Source organism: Elephas maximus, chromosome 9, assembly GCF_024166365.1.
Source record: "Elephas maximus indicus isolate mEleMax1 chromosome 9, mEleMax1 primary haplotype, whole genome shotgun sequence".
NCBI lineage: Eukaryota > Metazoa > Chordata > Mammalia > Proboscidea > Elephantidae > Elephas > Elephas maximus.
Window position 1 is genome coordinate 4,780,233 of NC_064827.1, and position 26,782 is coordinate 4,807,014.

The window sequence follows — 26,782 nt, forward strand, 5'->3', positions numbered from 1 at the left end:
TTACAACAAATAGGAAAATCACACCAGATGACAAAATGTTGGACAGTCACACAATACGGGGAATCACGGCCTAGCCAAGTTGACACATATTTTGAAGGACACAACTCAGTCCATGACAGTCACCAACCAGGCACTTTCCCCAGCTGGCACAGAGCCACGGGCATCCCACACTGTGACCCATGGAATCCTCCCAGAAGCCCTCAGGTTCTCATTCTGACGAATTTCAGTCTTTACCCCAGGTAGTCCCTTGGGCATCTTCTCCTCCTGAGCCTCGGTTTCCTTGTATATGTACTGGACATAAAAATAGTACTCTCTCCATGAGCATAGGTTCTGTCATCTAGGATAGAGAAGATCAAATAACAAGATAAAAATGTATTTCCCTCTCACAGGAAAGCAGTCCAGAGGCAGTGGTCCAAGGAATTGGCACCTACCCTGTGCTGTCAGGAGGCCAGGCTCCTTTCTTCCCCCTCCCTTGCACCGCATGCTCTCCTCATGGTCCAAGATAGCTGCTGGGGTTCCTGCAGGCAAGGCGCATACCACTCTCCCCTCACATGTCCTAGCCAGGATCAGTGTGGGGCCACTCCTGGCTGTGGTGGAGGCTGGAAAATGCAGGGCTTGAACTGGTCCCACGGCCACCCTGGAGAACAGTGGGGTCCTGTTAGCTCATGTGACAGGAGAGCATAGCTGCTGGGCCTCCAGCCGCCTGCCACGGAGCTGGTCTCATGGGGCAGGGTGGGGGAAGAGTTGCCTGACTGGCACTCAGCAAATGACAGTTGTTACCCTTCAGGGAGGAGCCAACATTAAGCCCCAGCCTCTCTGACCCAGAACCTGGCCAGGCAGCTGCCTGTGCCCCGAGGACCAGTGGGGCTGTCATCTCTTATCCCCTGTTGAGGTCCTGAGAGGGTTTCTCAGGCTGCAGCCACCCCCCTGCTCTGCAAGTTCTCCAGTCCATGCATGGATGAAGGCAAGGGGCTGACGCTGTCTGTCCAGCCAGGCTTGGGACACTCTGAGAAGCGTCCGAGAGGCCCTCGGAGCTGTGATGGCTTGCAGGGGGAGCTCTCAGCGCCCACAGGTGACCTGGGGAGCCCCGGGGGCTGGGTGCAGGCCTCCAGGACATCCATTCAGGGTCCACACCCCAGCAGGCTGGGGTGCTCAGGGCCCATTTGAGAGGCCGTGCGGGCAGGAAATAGGTCAACCTGCCTGGGACCACCACAGGATCGGGGTATCCTGACCTTTACGCCCCAGGGGAGGAGTGGTAAGAGCTCTAGAATTTTATTTTCCTGCCTCACTTCTCGTAACTTCCTTCTTTCTTTTTCTTTCTTTCTGTTGTGTGTGTGAGGATTTTCTGTAGAACTCAACACAGTTCCTACTTGACCCACTTAGCTGCTCTGGGTCTTTACTGAAAAAACTGTTGCCATCGCCCCCGTTCCCACTCCTAGTGGCCCCATGTGACAGAGTAGAACTGCTCCACGGGGTTTTCTTGGCTGTAACCTTTACAGATGCAGGTCTTGCGCGGCTCCACTGGGTGGGTTCAAACCACCAACCTTTTGATTAGCAGCCGAGCGTAAACGGCTTGTGCCATCCAGGGACCTTTTTTTAGAATATAAATGTTATGCTTGTATTAATTCTCCCCTTTAGCCAGTCAATATTTATTGATCCCTTACCTGAGATTTAGGGTCGCGATGAGTCGGGATCTGAGATTCGGAGTCCTCATGGTGCAGTAAGAGCTTGGCTGTGAACCAAAAGGTCAGCAATTCGGATCCACCAGCTGTTCCTTGGAAACCCTATGGCGCAGTTCTGCTCCGTCCTATAGGGTCGCTATGAGTTGGAAGCGACTCAATGGCAGTGGATATCTGAGATTCAGCAATGAGCTGCACTGACAAGGTTCCAGCCAATTTCTGGCAACAGGTTAGGCTGGGCCGACCTACCCCTCCACTACAAACACAGAAATGCCAGCTAAGATATAACACATACATAGCCAAGCTTAAGAGAAAGAGGGGGAAACCCCAGTCCAGAAAGGACAGAAATCAGAGCCAGAGCAGAGATGGGAGCCAATCCCAGGGAAGCCTCTGGGGCCTTGGGGTCCGGGATAAAGCCTGGGAGTCTGACGCCCCCATTGCAGGTCCTCAGAGCCTGGCACTGGGCCCTCCATCAGGTTGGGCACCTCAGAGAGCTCCCCCAGCATGAAAAGGAATCTCTGGTACACGTGTATAGTTGGAGTCTCTAGAGAATAAAAGCAAAATAATGGGCAGAGCAAATATTTCAATATATTTAAAAATATATGTAGCTTGGCAGACTTAGAAGAATAAAGGGCACTCCATGCCCCAGGATAAATTGACACAGAATAAGTTCACACTGGATTTCAAACATGGAAAGGAACCCTTTGGGCATCCGGGCAAATGGATCAAGACTCCTAAGAGTAGAAAAATTGGGTTGCTCCAGTGACATGCAACTTTGGAAAGCAATGGGTCAGCGTCTACACGGTCCTCACGGGAGGAAGAGGACATCTGAGCATAGGCCCCACAGCATGTAAGCAGCTCTGGGCAAGCAAAAACTCGGGGACTGCCATTCCCTTGAGCACTTACAGGGACGGCCAGGGGAAAACTGTAGGCAGATGAACAGAAATCTACACTAAAGGGATTGGGGTGAATATTGAATCTGTATCTCTGTGGGGACAGATCTTAAATGGGGGTGGGAGATTGGTTCTAGAACATAATACAAATACTACAAACCCTGTAAAAGGAGACCCACCATCAGGAATTGCCATCGAGTCGATTCCTACTCATGGTGACCCCATTTGTGTCACAGTAGAATTGGACTCTACTTTGGACTGGGGTTTCCCCCTCAGTTGCTCTGATCTTTTGGAAGTAAATCGTCAGGGCTTTCTTCCAAGGTTCAGCCTGCGCTTCAGGGGGACACTCATACAAGGGCCGACTCACTGGGGGTCACCTACAGATATGTCCGCCAAAAGTATGCCTGTTAAAATTCTAGGGTGACAACAAAGAAAAAGGGTATATAAGCTACAAACTCTTAGAGGAAAAGGGTGAAATTAGAAAAATTCATTAATACAAAAGAGGAAAAATAAGGATAGGACAAGGGAAAAGAAAATAAGATGGTAAAAATAAATGTATCAGTAATGTCAATAAATATAAATGGACCAAATGCAGCAATTAAAAAGACAAATATTTTCAGACTAGATTTTTAAATCAGGCTGTGAATGTGCGTTTTACAAAAGACAACTCTAAAAGATATGAAAAAGTTGGAAGCAAAAGAATGGAAAAACATATCCACAGGAAAACTATATAGCTATATTAATATCACACCAAATAGATTTTAAAACAAAAAAATAAAAAGGGTCACTACATAATGTTTCCGTTTATCAAAAAGATCACAATTCTAAACTTGTATGATATTTATCACAGACTTCATAATATATAAAGCGAAACTGCAGAACTATGAGACGAAATAGACAGACCCATCATCATCGTTGTTACGTGCCATCAAGTCAGTTCCAACTCAGTGACCCTACGTACAGCAGAACAAAACACTGCCCAGTCCTGCGCCATCCCCACAATCATTGTTATTCTTGAGCACATTGTTGCAGCCACTGCATCGATCCATCTTGTTGAGGGTTTTCCTCTTTTTCATTGACCCTCTACTTTCCCAAGCACGATGTCCTTCTCCAGGGACTGATCCCTCCTGATGACATATCCAAAGTACATGCGATACAGTCTCACCACCCTTGCTTCTAAGGAGCATTTTGGCTGTACTTCTTCCAAGACAGATTTGTTCCTTCTTCTGGCAGCCCATGATATATTGAATATTCTTTGCCAATAATTCAAAGGGGTTGATTCTTCAATTTATTTATTGTCCAACTTTCACATGCATATAAGGCAGTTGAAAACACCATGGCTTGGGTCAGGCGCACCTTAGTCCTTAAAGTGACATCTTTGTTTTTAGCACTTTAAAGAGTTCTTTTGCAGCAGATTTGCCCAATGCCATGGGTCATTTGATTTCTTGACTGCTGCTTCCATGGGCATTGTGGAGCCAAGTAAAATGAAATCCTTGACAACTTCAATCTTTTCTCTGCTTCATGATGTTGCTTATTGGTCCAGTTGTGAGGATTTTTGTTTTCTTTATGCTAAGGTATAATATTGAATATACCATGGACTGCCAAAAGAATGAACAAATCTATCTTGGAAGAAGTACAGCCAGAATGGTCATTAGAAGCAAGGACGGCGAGACCACTTTTCACATGCTTTGGACATGTTATCAGGAGGGATCGGTCCCTGGAGGACATCGTGCTTGGGAAAGTAGAGGGTCAATGAAAAAGAGGAAGACCCTCAATGAGGTGGACTGACGCAGTGGTTGCAACAATGGGCCCAAGTATAATGATTGTGGGGATGGCGCAGGACTGGGCAGTGTTTCATTCTGTTCTACACAGGGTCACTATGAGTCAGAGCCACCTGGCTGGCACCTAACAACAACAACAACAGTTAGGGTCGCTATGATTTGGAATCGACTCAACAGCAACGGGTAGTCAGAAATCAATAATAAAAAGTGCACAGACACTCCCCAACAATTTGCAAATAAACGTATCTCTAAATAATAAGATTTGAAAATATTTTAAATTAAATGATTAACCTACTTCTTGCAAAACTTGTAGACTGTCTCTAAAACTGAGCTGGAAGGGAAGTGGGTGACCTTGAGAGCTTAAACTCCAAAAGGGCGGGGACTGGGCCTTAGCTTTCCTGTCATACACCGTCTCTTCCCAGGCCCCACACAGCGTTTATTCCTCCAACAAAAGTTTGATGTCTCCATTAAATATTTTTGAATTATCCATTTAAAATATAGTTTTGGTCATGGTCCCCAAACCTTCTGTTGGCCCAGGACAGGAACCATTCCCGAAGACAACTCATCAGACATGAAAGGGACTGGACAGTGGGTAGGAGAGAGACGCTGATGAAGAGTGAGCTAATTATATCAGGTGGACATTTGAGACTGTGTTGGCATCTCCTGTCTGGAGGGGGGATGGGAGGATAGAGAGAGAGGGAAGCTGGCACAATTGTCACGAAAGGAGAGACTGGAAGGGCTGACTCATTAGGGGGAGAGCAAGTGGGAGAACGGAGTAAGGTGTATATAAACTTATATGTGACAGTCTGACTTGATTTGTAAACGTTCACTTGAAGATCAATAAAAGTTAATTTAAATAAATAAATAAAATATAATTTTGCCAAGTAGAAAATTACGAATGTATTAAATGTGCACAAATTACAGGGTTTTAAAAGCCCAGGTCTCGGTCAGAGGGCTCTGTGGTACTGTGGGCCCTTCCCACTGCTGGGAGGGTGGGTGGCGGTGAGGGCTATGGCGGTAACCTGTTCTCTCACGCTCAGTAAGACTTTACTGTGTTTGTGGGTTAAACACAGGCTCCTGTTCTGCGTCTTCAGTCGCAATTTGATATAATCATTTTTCTTAATGATTTAATTCTGATCCCATACTCGTCCTGGAAAAATAAAGCCCGCCCATGCACATGGCTTTGTGGAAGCTGTGTTCGCCTGGACTCCCTCGACGTCTTGACACCTGTATCCTGTTGCAGCCATGGCATAGGTGGACGTAAGGGGGCCCAGCCTGGGTTCTCTGCCATCTGCAGGAATACAAGCCCCATCGGTTAGGATGGCAGTCTGCCTGCAAGCGACGGAAAACCCGTAAGACAAGCGGCCGAGACAGGAGAGGTGGTTATTTCTTGCTCACTATCAGTCTGGGCAGAGGCCAGTGGTGGTTCACTGGAGGGATTCTCACCTCCCATGTGGGAGACCTGGGTTCCATACCCGGCCAACACATCTCACGCCAGCCACCGCCCGTCTGTCAGTGGAGGCTTGCATGTTGCTATGATGCTGAAGCATGTTGCTATGATGCTGAAGAAGTTTCAGCAAAGCTTCCAGCCTAAGACTAGGAAGAAAGGCCTGGTGACCTGCTTCCAAAAATCAGTCAATGAAAACTGGATGGATCAAAACGATCTGATGTTGCCCTGAGTCAGGCTGACACCAAACAACAGTCTGAGTGGTGTGGTCTAAGGCCAGAACTGCTCCACAGTGCAATGGCCCAGGTCTTCCTGTTTTCTTGGTCCCCTGTGTGTGGCCTCCTTAGTTCACCTCATGGTTTAAACCACTGAGTTCACATCCCAGCCAGCAGGAGGCCCCTCTCTTTAAGGACACATCTGGAAGTTTCACCCACCACCTCCCATTGGCCATAGCTTTGTCATCTGGCCACACCTGGCTGCAAGGGAGGCTGGGAAATGTGGTCTTAATTCTAGGTCCTATCACCATTTTTATGGATCAGGCGGAGACAGAGGAGGGGTGAATAGCAGCCTCTGCTGTTACGATCCCTCAGGTGTGGCTAGATGGCTGAGAATGGTCGGCCTGGCAGAGAGAGTGGTCAGTGCCCCCTTTGAGGTACGTCCTGGGGATCGGTCCTATTAATTCACACAAAGAATGCATGGAACAGAGTTTTCTAAGCCTCTTTGCAGCCCAGGACTGCTTCTAATCTGAAAAACACTACGGATAATCCTCAATTCACTCATACAGCAGGCTGTACCCAAGTCTAATTAAACCTCAGTCTACATAATGGGGAACTACCCACAGGGGGTGAGAGCAGCAACCTTGTGATCCAGGCAGGAAGACTGGGAAAGGGGAGAAGAGCAAAGGGCCTGGGGCTCCCCCGCTCATCAGCCCTCTGGGGGAGGAAGCCTGCCCAACAACTTTCTACCCTCACAGCGAGCCAGGAGACGACCTTTGTGTGGCTCACTGACACCCTAATAACGTGGGGGTCCTTTTAGCAAGGAGGGAGGGGAGAAGGGATGGGAGGCTGGTATGCCTGATGCATCAAGTGCCTTGTGGGTCTTTTTCTATAACATTATACATTATTGGAAAATATGAACTTTACTGGCTGTTTCATGTTTCGGCCTCTGAAAAAGCCATTCTTCTAAGCCATTCCCCCCTGTAGGACGCGTCCATGGTTGGCGGAGGGAGTATAATGTAGCCAGTGTCAGCGCAAGGATGAGGGGCCCCCGCGGTCAGGGTTTGAATCTAGACCTGTCACTTCCTGGCTGTGACCTCTCTGGGGTCTTGGCTCCCCCTCCGCACAATGGAGGTGATGAGCACCCACCTCACATGGGGCACAGGCCCGCGCCCGGAGCACAAGGGATCCATGACTGCTCACGTTGTTTGAGGCTAAAATGCTAAATGTGGAATTACCGGTGGTAAGAAGTGGAAAGCCGCTCAAGCTAGCTCAAGTGCAAAGTGGAAATGGACACAGGCTGTGCTGGGACTGCAGAGCAGGGGTCGCAGATTCTGGGGGGGCCACCAGAGCCCTAGACCGGCTCCTCACCCCATGCCAGCCTCAGCCCATCCTGAGCTCAGGCCCTGGAGCCTTGCCCTGCTCACTGCCTCCCTGGTCCTCCTGGGTCAGTCCCTGCGCTGAGGCTGGGTCAGGCTCTCCCAGCGTGTAGTACCCATGTGTGGCCACCAGGGGGCGGTTCTTCCCTCAAAGGCTCAGCCACCTCTCAGCTGACTGTGTTGGGGACCCCCAACCCAAGGCAGGCTACTGCCCACACCTAGGTATCCGGGAGACATCCTGACTCTGGGCCCAGAGACAACACTGCCAAGTCCTCCCACCCTTGGTGAACAGGAAGGCTCTCCAGTCCCTAGCTGCCCTGCCACCAATGGGGGTCTTGTTTGGGCATATTTAAGCCCCTGGAGAAAGACAGCGACAGAGAGAGGGAGACAGGCAGACAGAGTCCAGACCAGGGTCCAAAGGCAAAGCTCCCAGAGCCCAGCGGGAAATATGGAAGGGCAAAGGGGCCAGGCGGGGACGGCAGCCAGTTGAGCAAACGTGCCCCATCTGGGTGTGCCCGGCTGACGGTGTGGGCCCAGACTGGCCAGGGGGTTTTCAAAGGAAGCCTGGAGATCTGAATTTTCATAAGAAATCTTCAGGGCAGGAAAGTGGAACAGCGTACATGCTTCATGGACCCAGTGGGATGTCCCCTGCCCCCTGGTGGCAGTGTGAGGCCTCTGGTTGACCAGGCCAAGGGGTCTGAGTGGTGCTGGTGGGGTCTTAGACCTGGGCTAAGCCCAGGTCACCAGCTTCTGTCCTTGGCTGCTCCTTCTCCATCCTTTCGGTCAAACTCAAACTCCCTGATAGGAGAGAGGGGCTACTCTGGGCTGGGGCCGTGTCCTTCACGGGTCCGTCAGTGGGGACAATACCTGAGGACGTAGGAAGCCCAGCACCAGGCTGGTCCCCCGCATGGGCTCCAGGGAGGCAATTGCCAACCCATCACCCAAGCCAGTATCCCTCATAAATCATGTTATAAACGAAACTCCTGGCATGAGAGGGGGCTTCCGCCGGCACACATTGCTCACACGCTGTGTGCCCAGGGGCAAGGCCACCTCAGCCACCACCTCTGGAAGGGCCTGTGCCCAGGGGCTGCATCCCATCCCCAAGTGTCCCCCTGCCCCTTGAGCAGGACAGACTCCTCCTGCCTCTTGGGGAGCCATCACTGCCCAGGGATGCTGGTACCCTTTTTACTTTGTTGTCGGTAGGTACTGTCCAGTCGGCTCCTTCTGGCTCATAGCAACCCTATGTGCAACAGAACGAAGCACTGCCAAGTCCAATTTTGAGTGCCTTCCGACCTGCAGGGCTCATCTTCTGGCACCGTATCAGACGATATTCCACTGCTAGTCATAAGGTTTTCACTGGCCAATTTTTTTTAGATGTAGACTGCCAGGTCCTTCTTCCTAGTCTGTCTTAGTCTGGAAGCTCTGCTGAAACCTGCCCGTCATGCGTGGCCCTTCCGGTAGTTGAAATACAGGTGGCAAAGCTTCCAGCAACACAGCAACAGCCAAGCTCCCCCAGTACCACAACCTGGCAGATCTGCCGTGGTTTCATTTTGCGGGGAGGTTATTAAACATGCTGTCCTAGGAAACCGTGGGGACAGTTGATGGTAAGGTATTTTTTATGGTTTTGTTAGTTTCATAAGGCTGCTGGAAAAGCCCCACAAACTTGCAAATGGCGCAACACCATTGTCCTCTGAGCTCTGGAGGCTGGGAGGCCAGTTTAGCGGGTCTCCAGGGCCGCACTCTCTCTGTAGGCTCCAGGGGAGAGCCTTCGGTGCCTCTCCCGGCTTCTGGTGGCCCCAGGCGTCCCTGGCTGCAGCCGCAGTGTGACTCCGTTGTCCCATGGCTGTCCTTCCTCTGTCTGTCCTCTTTTACAGGACACCACTCTGATGGGGTTAGGACCCCCCCCCCCAGTATGACCTCTTGTTAACCAACTGGTAACATCTGCAAAGCCCCTCTTTCAAAACCAGGTCACGTTCACAGGTACATGGTTAGGACTTCAGCACATCTTTTGGGGGACACAATTGAATCCATTACAGGCTTCTTACTGGAAAAAATAAAATCTCGGCAGTATAAATTTGGGCCCCAGAGATAGCTCTGGAAACTTTCCTGGCTGTGAGCTGCCGGGGCTGGCACCCCTTGGCGGTGTCCTTCCCTGTTGTGTCATTCCTACACAGGGCAGCAGAAGTTCCCGTCTGGAGGTGGGTGTCTCCCTAGATGATGCAAGCTCTTAGCTCTTCCCCTCGCACCCCTCCCCCCCACCAGGCGCCCCATGCCGGCTGATTGGAGGTGCCTGGAGCCAGGATCCTAGTGTGGCTGGGACACCCGTCCCCTTGGTCACAGGCACCCTCGGGTGGTCATCGCCGGGGCTGTAGTTGCCTTGCTCACTGTCTCTCTCCTCCCTTCAGGGGCAGCACGCAGCACTCTGCGGGTGAGCCTCCCCGCTCAGGCCGTCCCCCTGCTCCGCCCTGGACTCCCGCCCAGTCAGAGGGTGGCCTGCAGACACCTCCCTCCAGCGTTGGGAGCGTGGCCAGCGGGCGGGGGTGAGGGCTGGCCCGGGCCTGCCCGGAGGGTCAGCTGAGCCAGGAGGCAGCCCAGGCCCCGTGGGCGCGGGCGTGGCCACCAGAGTCCCCGCCTGCATTGGAGGCCCGAGGCTGGGGGAGGGATTGCCAGCCCGGAGGCAGCCTCACCCCAGAGATTCCACCTGGATTTCAACTTGCACGGCGGAGTTCTTCACGGGCGATAGAGGTAGAGACTAGAGATGCCCAGGGACATTTATAGAACACCCGAGAGCCTGGCATTGCCAGGCCTATAGTCCCTACTTCTCAGATGGGGAAACTGAGGCTCAGAGATGGGCAGGTGGGTGGCAGGGCCCCCTCTTGACGACCCTGGCCATCCCCTGAGTCGTGCCTTCTAGGACCAAGGGAGAGACCCGCACCCTTCCACTTCTGCCAGACCTGAGCCAGGCACTAAACGGCCGGATCAACAACAGATCCCAAAACCCTGAGCCACAGCCAGGTTGGCCCTCCAGCCCTCACCCCTGTCCAAGGTCCAGGCAACGGTGTTGCCGCCTGGCTGATACAGGTTTGCAACAGCTGTTGCTTGGGGTTGCCAGCGAGGCAGGAGAGCCTGTCTGTGGTGCTGCCCTGGGACTACTACTGTGCCCCTACCCTGGGCACCCCGTCCAGGGCTCTAAGGAGGCCTTCAGAGGTGTTGTCCTCCTCATCCTTGCCAGGCCCCTCCCTCTAAAAAAAAAAATTTTTTTTTTTAATGCCCTCTCCTGGTTTCTCCTCTGCCCTCAAACCCCACAGTCCCCCAGGGGAGCCTCACGCTGGTGGGTCAGCTAGCCTCTGGGGGGCCATGAGCTAGCCTCTCTGCCCACGTGGTGGGGGCTGGAAATGGTGGCAGCGTGTGGCAGGGCCCATGCTGCTTCTCTGAGAGCTATCCCCGGCTCCCCGCTGGAAGGAAGGGCCGTTTGCCCCCATCCTTGGGTCTGTCATTTCTGGTGGATTCGGAGCCCCTTGGGTTTCTGCTTTGTATACAGTAGGTGCTTGGTAAATGTAGAGGACAGACAAGCTGGCAGCAGGCAGGCAGACAGCTGGACAGACTGACAGGCTATGCTGTCGCAGTATCAGGGGGTCATTAACAGCCTCTTTCAGTGTCCCGGTCCCCCTGGGGATGTGCTTTCTTGAGGCCAGGGGGTGACAGGTGGCCCTGACAGACTGGGGCACAGGGCTCAGGGCTGCACCCACTCGTTTGCTGTGTGGTCTGAGGCACTTGCTCCCTCTCTGGGCCGTGGTGTCCCCGACAGTCAAGTGGAGGCAAGAGCCCCTGCCACAGAAGTTGAGTATGGCTGAGGAGCTGGGAGCCTCACCAGGCTAGGGAGGAACCAGGGGTCTAGAGAGCAGAAAGGAGGCCAGCTCAGATCCTGTGACCTGCTTCGAGGGTAGGGAGTCCATCCCTGGACGCACACAGGCGTACTCAGGCCGAGATTCTCCAAGCACAGCTCAGGGCTGGGGTCCTGGCTGGATGCCGCTGCGCGCCTGCACTTCCTGCCCTCTGCACGGTGTGAAGTGCTGTCCAGGCACAGCCAGGTACAGGCAGACGTGAGCAGCTCGGGTCCCAGGGTTCCCCACAGTAGCCCTGCTACCCTGTTTAAGAGATGAGCTGAGGAGGGGAGGCTGGGAGGGAGGTAACCTGTCCTAGTCACCCAGTGGTTAACCTCCAGATTTACTGCCCTGCTCTGCCCGGTGGTGGGCGGTGCATCCCCGCCCCATCCTGGGCGGTGACATCGGGCCAGAGCGGGTGGCCGGGGCCGGGTGGGGGAAGGGGGCAGTCTCTTCTCAAGAGGAAGGAGGGTGGCGGATACCGCCTTGGCTGGGCACTGGCGGCCTCCCTGTGCAAGCGGCGCTGCGGCCGGAGGAGCTGGCCCGGGTCCCCTCAGTGGGGGAGGTGGCCCGAGCCTTCCCCTAGGTGGGCGGGGCTGGATGGGGCAGGCTGGCCTGGCTGCGGGACCTCCCTCTGCCTGGGCCTGCAGGACCCCACGGGCTGGGTGGCACTTCGCGGAGCACCCTGTGGGTGGCTGGGGGCCTCGGCACAGCCGGGTGGAATCCCCTGCCTCCTTCCAGGGGAAGGCCCTGCCAGGCACTTCCTCGCCCTACTTCCTCTCTCCCACCTATCAGCCTGCTCCAGGCACCTCTGGGCCCACTGTCAGGAAAGCCCCAGACGTTCAGCCCCTGCGGAAGACCCCACTGTCTGTGCCATCTCCTGCCCTCACTCCCCTGCTTAGGGCCCTACCGCCTGTGCCATCTCGTGCCCTCACCCCTGGGGATTGGAGGGTTCTTGGTGTAGAGAGCTGGAGAAGGCAGGAGAGCAGGTTCAGGTTGGAGCAGCTGCCTGGGGCTGGGGGAGGGGAAGCGGGAGGGCATTGGGGTGCCCCTCCCGGCCACTGCCAGCCCCCATCCTGCCCTAGGGAGCACCTGGACTGGCCTGGCAGGCAGGGCAGGGGTTCATAGCCAGCAGCATTCATTTGGGAGAGTCAAAGGGAGGAAGGAGGCTCCAGACCACGGCAGGCCCAGGTGTGCTGGTTGCATGGCTTGGGGACACACATCTTCCACGTGGACCACCTTGTGCTGAACTTCCACCCTTAGGACATCACCCTCTGGGGCTCCTGGAAGACCGAGGCACCCCTCCAAGGACTGAAGGTGTGCGCAGACACCCTGCAGGTGTGAGCCTCCTGCCCTCGGGCTACTTGTGAGCAGAGGCAGAGAGAAGGGTTACCAGGTGAGGGCACTCCTGGTCAGCCTGAGAGCCCCTCCCACAAACCCTCTGTGCCCAGGACAGGGGTCTGTGCCCAGCACAGGCTCAGAGCACCCACTGGGGGGGAGGTGGGACAGGGTGGAGCAGTGGTCAGTTCCCTTTCCCAGCCTCCCCTCTCCCCAGCTAGATGTTGTCTGTGGATGAGAGGTCAGCAGAGGGGGCAAGAGACCTCAGGCTCCGGGTCACACCAGCCTGGGGCCCTGGCTTGGCTCCCAGTGTGGCCACTGACCAGCCAGGTGACGCCATCACCTTAATGAGCCTCCCCAAACCTCCGTCTCCTTCCCTGTAAAATGGAGGCACGGCCCTATGAACCTCAGCAATTGCTGATGTAGACTCTTTGCAAGTGCTACCTGAGTGTGCAGGTAACGCGCCTGCATGCAGTGCACACTGGAAGTTGCTAATACCAATCGTGAATGTTAATCCAGGCAGGGCCCACCGCAACGCCTCCACCAACCTCACCCTGCTGACTTTTCTAGTCAATTTTGTAAGGTGTGCAGGAAGCCCTCGGCCTGCCCTTGGATGTGTCCTTCCCTCCCCATGGGGGCAGGACCTACAGCTGGGGGATGTGCCAGCACCTTCTCTCCTGAGAATGTGGCCCCTAGGACACTCATTATTATTAGACTTGTCTGGGACGGGGAGATCTGGGAGGGCTTCCTGAAGGAGGCAAATGCGAGGTGAGCCCTGAAGTCTGCTGGAAGAACATTAAAAGAGGAGGGGAGTTTAGTGCCAGTTCCTAGCCCTTACCCTGGACCTGGGACCAGGTGGCCCTTAGGGGGTGGGAGACCTGGATGCCAAGAGCCCTATGACCTTCTGCCTCAGGTTCCACAGGGCTGTGGGGTGTGAGGGGCTGAGAGGGGCCAGGGAGAAAGTGTCGGACCCAGCCCTGGGGGGTGGGCATACCTGTCTCAGGGTTGTCTGAGCCACCCACCCTGGGGCCACTGGCCCACGGTCCATGCTGGGCCCCTCCTCAAGCCATCTCTGTCCTCCTGGCCCTGAAGTCTGCCTGTGCATGTGACCCCACCCCCACCACAGACCCCCCTTCCCCCCAGTCCCGTGTCCCCACCCTCTTTCCCCCATCCTCATCCCCCCTTGTCCCCCATGCCCCCTCCCTATGCCCCCCATGTCCCTGACTGGCACCACACTGGACCACCAGAGGCTCTTCTTCAGATGCAGACCTCACAGGGCCATGGGGTTGCATGGACCCCTTCAAAAGCCTCCCCCCACCCCGCAGGAAGCGTCCCGAGCTGTTAGGACTCTTGAGGCAAGTGGGCAGCCCTGTCATGGCCTCAGTCTGCCCATCGTTCCCTCGATACCCTGCTCTCTGTGTCCTGAGTGTCCTGAGGAATGCTCACTCTGTCTGGTTTCTGGTTGTGTCCCCCTGTCCTCAAGGCCTCTCCTGTCCCTCTCTCACCAGTCATCCACTTCCCTGGGTCTCAGTTCAAACATCTCCTCTGCAGGGAGACTTCCCTGCCCTCAAGGGGCCCTCTTCCAGTTGAATCTCCTGTCTTCTCTGGGGCTGGAGAGGGCTGCCTCCACCATGGTCTCCCCTGGGCTCAGCACAAAGTCTGAAGGGTACCAGGCACCAAATAGACAGATACTCACAGAATGAATGAGTGAACAAATGAACAAGTGAAGGAATGGACTAATGAATGAATGCACAAGTGAATGAATGAATGAACGAATGCTGTTGGAGGTGGCAGGAAGGAGTAGCATGGTGGCCCAGGCCCCTTGGCCTCTAACAGCTCCACTGTGTCCCCCTCTCCCCAGAACCCCAGGTGTCCAGGCCAGAGTCCCCATGGCCTTGCTGAGCAGGGCCCTGCGTGTGGCCACCGCACACCCTGGATGGATCCCCTCCCAGGGCCTGGGGCTGCGCCCCCTAACCAGGGCTGCTGGCCCCACCACCAAGAAGAGTGTGCCATACCAGCGGACTCTGAAGGAGGAGCAGGGCCCCTTGGTGGTGGCCCGAGGCCCGAGCCAGCCCCTGCCCAGCGAAGCCAACGTGGTAGTCATTGGTGGGGGCAGCCTGGGCTGCCAGACCCTGTACCACCTGGCCAAGCTGGGTGTGAGCGGTGCGGTGCTGCTGGAGCGGGAGCGACTGACCTCAGGGACCACCTGGCACACGGCAGGTAGAGACCTGGGGTACAAACAGGGCAGAAGGGGCTGAGTAGAGCAAGGGACTGTGCCAGCAGGGCCAGTTCTGGGTCGACAGCCACAGGCTGTTAGTGGCAGCTGAGCTGGAGGGATAGGACCACTGAGGAAAGGGGCAGGGTCAGGATGAAGGAGCGCAGGTTCGGGGAGCCACTTGCTCCCCGTGTTTCTGAAGAGCTGGGAGGGGAGGAAAGGGTTGACACGGCCTCTGCAGCCTGCAGCTGGGTGCCCACACTGTTCTCTGCTCAGTGAGCAGAAGCCCCTTCCCCAACAGAGCTGTCAAGTTTGAGGGGTGTCCATGGGGAATGGAGGAGGTGGGGAAGGGGCTGTTGGGGGGACCCAGAACAAGATACTCCGTGCACACTAGGTGCCTCTGCAGTTCACATCCCAATAGCTTGGCACCTACTGGGTGCATGTCCCCAGGGCAGTCAGCCTTCTGCCCTCGCCCTTTAAGTAGTGGTGTGCTGGTAACCTGGCTCTCCCGACTCGCAGCCTCTGCCACTTTCTGGGGTGTAGCTCCCACCTTGGCCAGTTTCAGCTACCAGTGTGAGGTCAGTGCCCGTGGAGCTGGGTAAAAGGGCACTCAGCTGCTCTGGAGGGCTGGCACGCAGGAGCCAGCTCCACACACCGCTGCCTCTCTGCCCTCCCTCTTCGACCTGCCTTCCCTTCGATGTCACACCCACCACCTCCCTGGCCCCCTACTTCCCCTCTGCTGCACTGGGGCTTCAGTGCATCCTGGGTTGGGGTCCTGGCCCCACCATTGACTGCTGCCATCTTGGGCAAGTAGCAGAACTGCTTTACACCCCCTTCGTTCCATCTTGAAAGCCCCACGCCCACTTCCTAGAAGTGCTCTGGGACGTGATGAGGTCATCCCCAGATAGCTCAGCTGGGGCTTGACCACAGCACAGGCTCAGTAAATGGTGGCCTTGGACACAGTCACCCCGTGAGCTGCTCCAGGGAGGGGGCCACCCTAAGACTCAGCTTTGACCCTGTTATCTCCTGCTCAGCAGCCTCGAGGGGCTCCCCACAGCCTGCAGGGAAAGATTGGGCTCTCTACCCAATATGGGGGTGCTGACCTGCTGGCCCCTTTAGAACAGGGGGTGTCACTGCCACCTCCCTGGGGCTGACAGTCACCTACCCTACTGCAGGCCTGCTGTGGCAGCTGCGGCCCAGTGACGTAGAAGTGGAGCTGCTGGCCCATACACGCCGTGTGGTGAGCCACGACCTGGAGGAGGAGACGGGGCTGCATACGGGCTGGATCCAGAATGGGGGCCTCTTCATCGCCTCCAACCGCCAGCGGCTAGACGAGTACAAACGGCTCATGTCGGTGGGTGTGCAAAGCTGGAGCTGGGGGGGCCAGGTGCTGATCTCGGCCTGCCCTGAGTAGCTGGGCCCCTCTAGCCTCAGTTCTTGCCTGTACAATGGCGACAGCATTACAGAGCTCATACCCAGGGCCTGGGAGGCAAAAGGGGCCCAGTGAATAGGAATTAGCATTATTCTCATCATACAAAGTGCCCACGGGAAGGTTTGCCCACGGGAAGGTTCGCCCACCGGCAGGGCTTAGGGACCAGGTTGGGGGCAGCTGGGGGTTGCGCTCCTGAACTTAGGGAAGGCCATGTATTGGGATGGGGTTTGTTCCCAGTCCAGAGCAGACAAGCTAGGACCCAAATTCCAAGGCAGGGAGGAGAGATAATCCTCCAGCAATTCCATCCCTTATGAGCACCGACTGAATACCTGCTCTGGCCTCCTGGGTAGCAGAGCTGAGTACCTGCGGGTGCCCAGGGCAGGAGGCAGGGGCAGCCGGCTGCATTAGAACCCCTGGGACCCCACTCCCTGGTCTCTGGGGACACAGGGTTGCCCCGCTCTGCCCCCTCCTTCTCGCTAGCTCATCAGCTCAAGGATCTGAAGGAGGCGCCCAGCTCCCAGCTCAAGTTCCCTTGCTGAAGGGCAAAGTCACTGCGTGGCTTCATCCGGAATTCCCCCACAGAGATTCTGATTGGCTCTGCTCCTGTCTAGTTGGGCGGAACCGTCCCCGAGGGCCCACCTTTCAGGACATGGGATTGGCTGCCCTCCGGCCAATCGAATATGATGGGGGCATGGCCTAGCGGGGAGGGCAGGGACTAGGATTGAGGAAGACTTTGGTCTCTGTTCTGGGTGGTCTGGTCTGGCCTGGGAAGCCTGAGCCTCAGGCCCCAAATGTTAGTCCCGTGGAGGTTGTTTTTATTTATTTTATAGAATAAGCCCTTCAGTGCCAAGTACTGATCTCCTGCAGAAACTATTGTTGTTGCTGTTGGGTGCCGTCGAGTTGATTCCAACGCGTAGCTACCCCGTGCGAGAAAGTAAAAGTGCCCCGTAATGGGTCTGGAGGGCATTACGCTGAGTGAAATAAGTCAGTCACAAAAGGACAAATATTGTATGAGCCCCATACGGTTTTCTTGGCCATAAGCAGATTACCAGGGGCAGATGGCCAGGTCTTTTCTCCTTGAAGCAGCTGTTGGATTGGAACCACCCACCTTTCGGTTAGAGGCTGAGAGTGCCACAAGGGCTCCTTACAGAAGCTATCACCACCTCATTTTCGGAGAAGGCACTGAGCAGCTTGCCCAGGTCACACCCTTACATGTGCTAGTTTCTGGGACAGGGGCATGTGTGGTCATGGTGACTGGCCAAGAATTCCAGGAAGTACCCGGGATCATGGTGGTGGCCAAGGCTTCCTGGAGGTGGCAGGTTGGAGGGAGGCCTAGGAGGCCCAGGGAAGGGGGGAAAAGAGGGCCCAAGGTGAGCTCCCCACAGGCTGGTCATTTCCTCCGGGTCCCCTAGCTGGGCAAGGCCTACGGTGTGGAGTCGCATGTACTGAGCCCAGCAGAGACCAAGGCACTGTACCCGCTGATGAACGTGGACGACCTCTACGGGACCCTGTATGTGCCGCACGACGGGACCATGGACCCTGCTGGCACATGCACCACTCTGGCCAGGGCCGCCACTGCCCGAGGAGCCCAGGTACTGAGGCTGCAGGGCCTGGGTCCCCTCCTTCGAGCCCAGCCCTCTGCAAAGGGAGAGCTGACCCTCATTCTGCCCGTGGGCTTTCAGCCCTTCCCTTCTTCTGCTGCAGCTCAGCCCGGCTGGACAAGTGGAGCTTCTCAAAAGCACTCCCTGTAATTTTTGTCTTCCTTGGTCTCAGTTACACATGTAATTTTAGGAAAAATTAGAAAAGACAAAGAAACAAAAAAAATGAAGGTCATCCAGAGGTGACCAGCCTTGACATTTATTTTTCTGTGAAGATTTTATGTATATGTATTGTACGTATAAATACATATTTATATATATGACTACCCGCCCGCTGCCATCAAGTCTATTCCAACTCACAGCGACCCCACAGGGTTTCCAAGGCTGTGATCTTTACCGAAGCTGCTGCCACATCTTTCTCCCGAGGAGCCGCTGGACTTCTGGTTAGTAGCCAATCGCTTAAACCACCGCGCCAACAGGGCTTCTTATGCATTTGTTGTTGTTAGGTGCCATTGAGTCGGTTCCGACTCATAGTGACCCTGTGCACAACAGAACGAAACACTGCCCGGTCCTGTGCCATCCTCATAGTTGTTGCTATGCTTGAGCTCACTGTTGCAGCCACTGTGTCAGTCCACCTCGTTGAGGGTCTTCCTCTTTTCCGCTGACCCTGTACTCTGCCAAGCGTGACGTCTTTCTCCAGGGACTGATCCTTCCTGACAACATGTCCAAAGTATATAAGATGCAGTCTCGCCATCCTTGCTTCTAAGGAGCATTCTGGTTGTAGTTCTAAGACAGACTCGTTCGTCCTTTTGGCAGTCCACGGTATATTCAATATTCTTCGCCAATGCCACAATTCAAAGGCGTCAACTCTTCTTCGGTCTTCCTTATTCACTGTCCAGCTTTCACATGCGTATGATGCGATTGAAAATACCATGGCTTGGGTCAGGCGCACCTTAGTCTTCAGGGTGACATCTTTACATAGGTACATATAAATGTATATAGACACCAATTGCCGTCAACTCTGACTCGTGGCAACGCCGTGTGTGTCAGAGGGAGAGCTGTGATCCATGGGGTTTTCTTTCTTTCTTTTTTAGCTTTAACAAACGGAAGTTTATTTTCTCATGATTTCGGAGGCTAGTCCAAATTCAGGGTGCCGCCACTAGGGGAAGGCTTTCTGTCTCTGTCAACCCTGAGGGAAGGCCCTGTCTCTTCAACTTCTGTGTCCTGGTTCCTGGGAGATCTTCACGTGTTTTGGCATCTGTTGTACGCCATGTCTGGCTTGTTTACTCTCTTTTATATCTCAAAAGAAATTGATTCGAGATACACCTGACACTGATCCTGCCCCATTAAAATAACAAAGAAAACCCATTCTCAAATGGGATTATAACCACAGGCAGAGAGGCTAGGATTTACAGTACATATTTTGGGGGGGGCACAATTCACTTTACAACAGGCACCATCTTGATTTTTAAGCACAGCAAAGCATTCATTGAGATCATTTTAATATGTAGTATTGAAATCCAAATTCTTAAAAAGACACCTATATCTATAATAGCTGTTTTTTTTCCTTATTGTACTTTAGACGAAGGTTTATAGAACAAGTTAGCTTCTCATTAAACAATTAGTATACGTGACATTGGTTACCAACCCCACGACATGTCAACACTCTCCCTTCTCAACCTTGCGTTCCCTATTACCAGGTTTTGTGTCCCCTCCTGCCTTCTAGTCCTTGCCCCTGGGCTGGTGTGCCCGTTCAGTCTCATTTTGTTTTATGGGCCTGTCTAATCTTTGGCTGAAGAGTGAACCTCAGGAGTGACTTCATTACTGAGCTGAAAGGGTGTCTGGGGGCCATACTCTTGGGGTTTCTCCAGTCTGTGTCAGGCCAGTAAGTCTGGTCTTCTTTTGTGAGTTAGAATTTTGTTCTACATTTTTTTCCAGCTCTGTGTGGGACCCTCTATTGTGATCCCTGTCAGAGCAGTTGGTGTTGGTAGCCAGGCATCATCTAGTTGCGCTCGACTCAGTCTGGTGAAGGCTCTGGCAGTTGTGGTCCATTAGTCCTTTGGACTAATCTTCCCCTTGCGCCTTTACTTTTCTTCACTCTCACTCCTGACAGGGTGAGACCAGTGGAATAGCCTAGATGGCTGCTCACAGGCTTTTAAGACCCCAGACGCTACTCACCAAAGTAGAATGTAGAACGTTTTCTTTATAAACTGTGCCATAGTTTATAAACTATGACACAGTTTACAAAGTTTATATCTATTGAGCTATATGTTCAGTTTATAAAGTTTATATCCATTGAGCTATATGTTTATATAAAGTTTCTGTCTACTGAGCTAGATGTTCCCTGAGACCATGATCTCCACAGCTCTCAGCGCAGTAACTCGATCCCTCAGGGAGTCTGGATGTGTCTATGGAGCTTCCATGACCTTGCCTTGGACAAGCTGTACTGGCTTCCCCAGTATTGTGTACTGTCTTACCCTTTACAAAAGTTACCACTCATCTGCTGTCTATTTAGTGTTTTTCCATCCCCACCCCTCCTCCCTTGTAACCATCAAAGATTGTTTCTTTTTGTGTGTGAACCTTTTTGTGAGTTTTTATAGTAGTGGCCTCATACAATATTTGTCCTTTCATGATTGACTTATTTTGCTCGGCATAATGCCCTCCAGATTCATCCATTACGAGATACTTCACAGATTCATCATTGTTCTTTATCTTTGCATAGTACTCCAATGTGTGTGTGTACCATAGTTTATTTATCCATTCATCTGCTGATAGGCATCTAGGCTGTTTCCATCTTTTTGCTATTGTGAACAATGCTGCAGTGAACATGGGTGTGTATATGTTGGTCCGTCTGACAGCTCTTACTTCTCTAGGATCTATTCCTAGGAGTGGGATTACTGGATCATATTTCTATTTCTAGCTAGTTCTAAGGAAGCGCCATATCGTTTTCCAAAATGGTTGTATCGTTTTGCATTCCCACCAGCAGTGCGTAAGAGTCCAATCTCCCCGCAGCCTCTCCAACATTTGTTATTTTCTGTTTTTTTTTAATTCGTTCCAGTAATGCTGGGGTGAGATGGTATCTCACTGTGGTTTTGATTTGCATTTCTGTAATGGCTAGTGATTGCAAGCATTTCCCTATGTGTCCATTAGCTCCTCGAATGTCTTCTTTGGTGAAGTGTCTGTTCATTTCCTTTGCCCATTTTTTAATTGGATTATTTGTCTTTTTGTTATAGAGGTGTATTTTCCTGTAGATTTTAGAGATTAGACCTTCGTTGGATTTGCCATAGCCAAAATTTTTTCCCAGTCTTACTCTTTTGGCAAAGTCTTTGGATGAGCTTAAGTGTTTAATTTTTAGAAGATCCCGGTTATCTATCTTATTTTCTGGAGTTTGTATGTTGTTGGTTGTGGTTTGCATCCTGTTAATGCTGTGTATTAGGGTCTCTAGCATTGATCCTATTTTTTCCTTCTATGATCTTTATAGTTTTTGGTTTTACATTTAGGTCTTTGATCCATTTTGAATTAGTTTTTGTGCATGGTGTGAGGTATGGGTCCTGTTTCATTTTTTTGCAGGTAGATATCCAGTTTTGCCAGCTCCATTTGTTGAAAAGACTGTCTTTTCCCCATTTGATGGACTTTGGGTCTTTGTCGAAGATCAGGTAACCTTAGGTGGATGGATTTATATCTGGGTTCTCAATTCTGTTCCATTGGTCAATGTATCTGTCGTCGTACCAGTACCAGGCTGTTTTGACTACCATAGCTGTATAGTAGGTTCTGAGGTCAGGTGGTGTGAGTCCTGCTACTTTATTCTTCTTCTTCGAAAGTGCTTTACTTATATGGAAGGGCCTTTTCCCTTTCCATGATTAATTTTTCCATCTCTATAAAGAATGCTGTTGGTATTTGGATCAGGATTGCATTGTATTTGTAGATTGCTTTGGGTAGAGTTGACATTTTCACAATGTTGAGTCTGCCTATCCATGAGCATTGTATGATTTTCCATTTATGTAGATCTCATTTGGTTTCTTGCAATTGTGTTTTGTAGTTTTCTTTGTATAGGTCTTTTACATCCCTGGTTAGATTCATCCTAAGCATTTTATTTTTTAGGGGATATTATAAATGGTATTGTTTTCCTGATTTCCTTTTTCATCTTTCTCTTCATTGATGTATAGAAATCCAACTGACTTTTGTATGTTTATCTTGTATCCTGCCACTCTGCTGAATCTCTTAGTTCCAGGAGTTTTCTAGTGGAGCCTTTTGGGTTTTCTGTGTATAGCATCACATCATCTGCAAATTCCATGGGGTTTTCAGTGGCTGACTTTTCAGAAGCGGATCACCAGACCTTTCTTCCCAGGCACCTCTGGGTGGACGTGAACCTCCAGCCTTTCCATTAGCAGCCATATTAGAACCAAACTGTGCATTGTTTTGTGACTTTTTTTTTTTTTTACCAAGCAGAAGACCACAAATATCTTTCCATTAGTCAAATGAGTCTTGCTTTTTAAGAAAAAACTTGGCTGCTTTTTTACTTTATGAGAAGGAGACACCCCTTTTGGGGGCAAGTTTTCCACGTCCATGAATGTGTGGATTTGATTTCATTTCCAGTGTCATGGCCACCCTGCTGCCCCAAATGGTGTCAATGTGGGGGTACCACTTGACCCCAAGGGTAGCGGTCTGGTGAAGGTGGGTGGCCAGCACCTGCGAGAGCCCAGATGGCGCTGCAAGCAGCTCTCTCACCCCCAGGTCATCGAGAACTGCCCAGTGACCGGCATCCAGGTGCGGACAGATGACTTTGGGGTGCGGCGGGTCGCGGCTGTGGAGACTGAGCACGGCTCCATCCAGACGCCCTTCGTGGTCAACTGTGCAGGTGGGAGAGCAGGGGCTTCTCCTGGCAACAGTGGCCACCTACACCTAGTCCAGCCTCTGCAAGGCCTCTCTCTGTGGCAGAGGGGTGTGGGCGAGGGCAGATGGGCTTGCAGAGGTGTTCTCTCTGACTGTGCCACCTGGCTGCCAGCCCCAACCAGGTGTGGTGTAGCTGACTGGCATGTGGTTTGCCTGTAGGAGTGTGGGCCGGTGCTGTGGGGCGGATGGCTGGAGTCAAGGTCCCACTGGTGGCCATGCACCACGCCTATGTTGTCACTGAACGCATCGAAGGCATCCAGGTGAGCGAGGGCCCAAATGCTTCCTGCAAGGCTGTGGGAGGCAGCTGTGGGCAGGCAGTGGGACCTGGCTCTGGACCCCCCAGCCCTGCCACTTACAGGATGTGACCCTATGGGCCTCCTCACTGCCCGAGCCTCATCTGCAAAATGGGTGTCTCAGGTGGTTTGAGAAGTAAATGAGGCAGCACAGGTGGAGCCCTGATGCCCACCCCTCTTGGCCTTAGGGCATGGCTGCCCCCTGATGCCAAACCACGGTCCCAGCCTGCCTCGCCTGGCAGCCAGGCTCATGGTCTCCCATGGTCTGCACCCTGGTGTCTCAGGGAACCCCAGACATCCTGGGGAGCATTGATTCCCTGCCCTCAGAGCCACCCCAAGGACCCTGGAGATGCCTCTGCCCGGGGAGGCCAGGGCCCTGGGCTGCCTCTGTCCTCTCTCCTTCCTCCCCAGTCACCTCCTCTCTTCTGTGATTGTGGCTGGTGGCTTCCTGCCACCTTGTCAGTGACCATCCCTCTTTCCTCCCTCTCTCACTCCTTTCAATCACCTGTTCTTCCCTCCTCCATCCGTTGGCTCCCCCATCCACCCATTCCTGCTCCCATCGATCCCTTTATCCAGCCGTTTATTTCTCCATCCCTCTGTCCTTCCCTCCCTTGATTCCTCTCTTCACACAGCCATCCACCTATCCCTCCCTCCATCATTGCCTCTATCCCTCCATTTATTTTCTTCGCTTTGTCCATCTTGCCATGCTTCGATCCATTCATCTTTCTGTTGATCCCTCCCTCCATCCAGCCTTTCGTATGCATCCACTTCTCCATCCGTCTGTCCATTTGTCCATCCATCATCCACTCACTCACCTACCCATCCCTCCATCTTTCCATCCACCCATCCATATATCTGTCCACTCACCAACCCAGCCACACATCCACGCATCCACCCACCCACCCACCCATCCATCCATCCATCCATCCATCCATCCATCCATCCATCCATCCATCCATCCATCCATCCATCCACCCACCCAAACATCCATCTTCCATCCCTCCATCCACCCGTCTATCCACCCACCCACTCACCAACCCATTCATTCACCCAACCATCCATCCATCCAAACATTCATATCCCATCCACTCATCCATTCTTCTGTTGGTCCCTCCCAGCCGTCCATATGCATCCATTCCTCCATCTCTCTGTCCATCCATTCATCCATCCATTCACTCACCCATCCACCCATCCATCCATGTCCCCAACCATCCATCCATCCACCCCAACATCTATCTTCCATCCATTTATCACCCCCCCCATCCATCCCTCTGGGGCTATAACAGAGGAAGAAACCTTGTTTTTGCCCTCCTGGAGCTGTGGGGGTGGGTGAAGACAAGTAAATAAGCAATGCCAGAGCAGGCTGAGGAGGGCGCGGAGGAGGTGAGTGCAGGGGCTCTATGAGCCCCTCAGCTGCATAGCCAGTGGCTGTCTGGGCAAAGCTCTAGAGGGTGAGTGGATGGCAGAGAAGGGGCTGCATAGGGTCAGTCAGGCAGGCAGGCGCCAGCACGCACTTCAGAGAGATGGGGCCAGAGGGTGGGGGCGATAGAGGGGGAAACAAGACTCCTTCGTTTGGGGTCAGGAGTCAGCAGGCCCCAGCAGAGGGTCCGGACGCCTGGAGCACCATGCTGGGAGCCTTGTCCCCTCAAGGCTACTGTCCCCCCTGGATGTGTCTGGTTTCCCTCCGGTCAGTGGTGGACGAGTGTGGAGCTGGGGTGGGAGCTGGGGCCTGATCCCCCCGCCTCTGCCTGAGTGTACTGGGCAGCCCTTTCCTGTGGACACAGGGATCCCCTGTGGATAGAGCGAGCTCAGTGTAGTCTAGCAAGCACTGACTGAGGGCTGCTCTGCCCCACCACAGTCATTGGAGTCCTGCTGCCACAGGCGGTTGTGTGCCTGGCCCTGTGGGAAAGCTGCTCCCCCACATGGCCGCCAGGGGTCGCCCTCGGACTGCAGAGGGCTCCCTGGTGGGCAGGAGGGCAGGGGTTCTGTGATGGAGGCAGGGTTGTGGGGAGGGTGACTTCAAGGTGTCCACAGAACCAGGATTAAGGGCCTCTCCATCCCCCAATTCCACCAACATGCCCAACTTCTAGGCACCCTTTTGGGGAGAAGCAGGGTGGAGTTTGACCTGTGAATTCTGAGGTGGGGGCTGAGCTGAGGGTGGCATTATTTCAGGTAGCGGGATCCCATGTGCAGCTGGGGGCTCGACCCTGCCCTAGAGGACAGGGGAGGGCCTCTAGCCACAGGGGCTCCAAAACTTTGTTGGAGGAAAGAGGAGATTTGGGGGTGGGGACAAGTGTCACATGCTGCCCCCATCCCATTGACCACATAGGAGTTTTGGGGACCCCAGCCGTATGAGTTCCCTGGGGCTACCATAGCACAGTGGCTTATGAGAGCAGAAATGTGGTCTCTCACAGCTCTGCAGGCTGGAAGGCTGAGTTTAGGGCGTCTACAGGGCCGAGCTCTCTCTGGAGGCTCCAGGGGAAGATGCTTGTCTCTCCCCGCTTCTGGTGGCCCCTGGTATCCCTGGCTTGTACTACAGCACCACTCCATTGTCACACGGCCATCTTCCCTCTGTCTGCCTCTCTGTCTCTTCTCCTCTTTCATAAGCACACCACTCAGAGGCGACCAGGACTCACCCTGCCCCAGTGGGACTTCACGTTAACATTAATACCTTCAAAGACCCTATTTCCAAACAAGGTCACATTCACAGCTACAGGTGTTAGGACTGCAACACAAATTTGGAGGATACAATTTAATCCATAACAAAGGGCTTTCTGAGGCCGCAGCTGGGCAGTCAGTCTGAACCTGGGCCAGGAGCTAGGGCCTCTGACCCCAACCTGCCCTCCCCCCTTGGAGGATCAGAGAACAGCTTTCTTCATGCCCAGGCAGGTCTGGAGCGGGGAGCTCTGGGGACCATGTCCTGGGAGGCTGCTGATGTCCAGGCCTTCCCTGAGCTGCGTGCTCACCTGCCCACCCCATCTGCGTGTCTGATCAGGAGGCCCTGGGCCTTAGGGGCTGGCTGTATGCTGGCAGACACTCTATGCTGGCAGACTCCGTGCCTGCACATCTTCGTCTCAACTGCCCCAGACCTGGGCCCTGAAGCCTCACAGTTCTGGAGGCTGGTGTTGGAATTCCGGACGTCGGCAGGGCCATGCTGTCTGTTGGCTCTAGGGGAAGGTCCTTCCTTGTTTCCTTCAGTTTCTGTAGCCCTGGGCATTTCTTGGTTTGCAGACAGGCCCTCATGTGCTGTCTTCCCCCTGTGTGTGACTCCCTTGTTATGACACCACTCAGAAGGGGTTAGGACCAGGACCCAACTACGCTGGTGTCACCTCATTAATCTAACTGATAACTGATAACCTCTGCAAAGAAGAACCTGTTTCCCCAAACAAGGCCATGTCACCGGGGTGAGGAAGTCAACAGATCTTTTTGGGGAAACGATTCCATCCACAGTGCAGCGATGCGTTGAGCTTTGTCCCTCCTGTTCCTGCCTGTTCTGAAGCTCTGATGCTTTATGGCGTCCGTGGCACAGGTCTGCCTCCTTTCACTGGTCTCGGTGGGCACTCGTGGGCACTTTCAATCCAGGAATCTGTGTTCATCAAGCCTGAGAAATCTTCTTGGATTATTGTTTTTAAATTGTCCTCTCTCCGATTTTCTCTGTTTTCTCTTTCTGGAACACTTGTCAGGTGGCTGTTGGACTTTTAGGGTCGATATTGTGACTTTTCTGTTTTTTCGTCT

At 53.4% G+C, this 26,782-nt stretch overlaps 1 protein-coding gene across 8 annotated transcripts in view; it reads left to right on the forward strand.

Annotated features, from left to right (window-relative positions):
* The first annotated feature begins 9,947 nt into the window (after positions 1-9,947).
* Positions 9,948-26,782, forward strand: part of SARDH (sarcosine dehydrogenase) — a 75,866-nt gene continuing 59,031 nt past the window's right edge. For 2 of the 8 annotated variants that reach the window (XM_049895966.1, XM_049895967.1), the window contains exons 1-7: positions 9,950-10,139; positions 12,542-12,674; positions 14,478-14,836; positions 16,007-16,185; positions 17,676-17,855; positions 22,596-22,719; positions 22,914-23,014. In XM_049895966.1, the coding sequence (XP_049751923.1) occupies positions 14,506-14,836; positions 16,007-16,185; positions 17,676-17,855; positions 22,596-22,719; positions 22,914-23,014 (915 nt within the window). In that variant the 5' untranslated portion in view covers positions 9,950-10,139; positions 12,542-12,674; positions 14,478-14,505. Of the gene's footprint in view, positions 10,140-10,733; positions 11,486-11,738; positions 11,865-12,541; positions 12,675-14,477; positions 14,837-16,006; positions 16,186-17,675; positions 17,856-22,595; positions 22,720-22,913; positions 23,015-26,782 lie in introns of those variants that run through there. The other 6 variants (XM_049895959.1, XM_049895963.1, XM_049895964.1 and 3 more) reach the window with 6 other exon arrangements.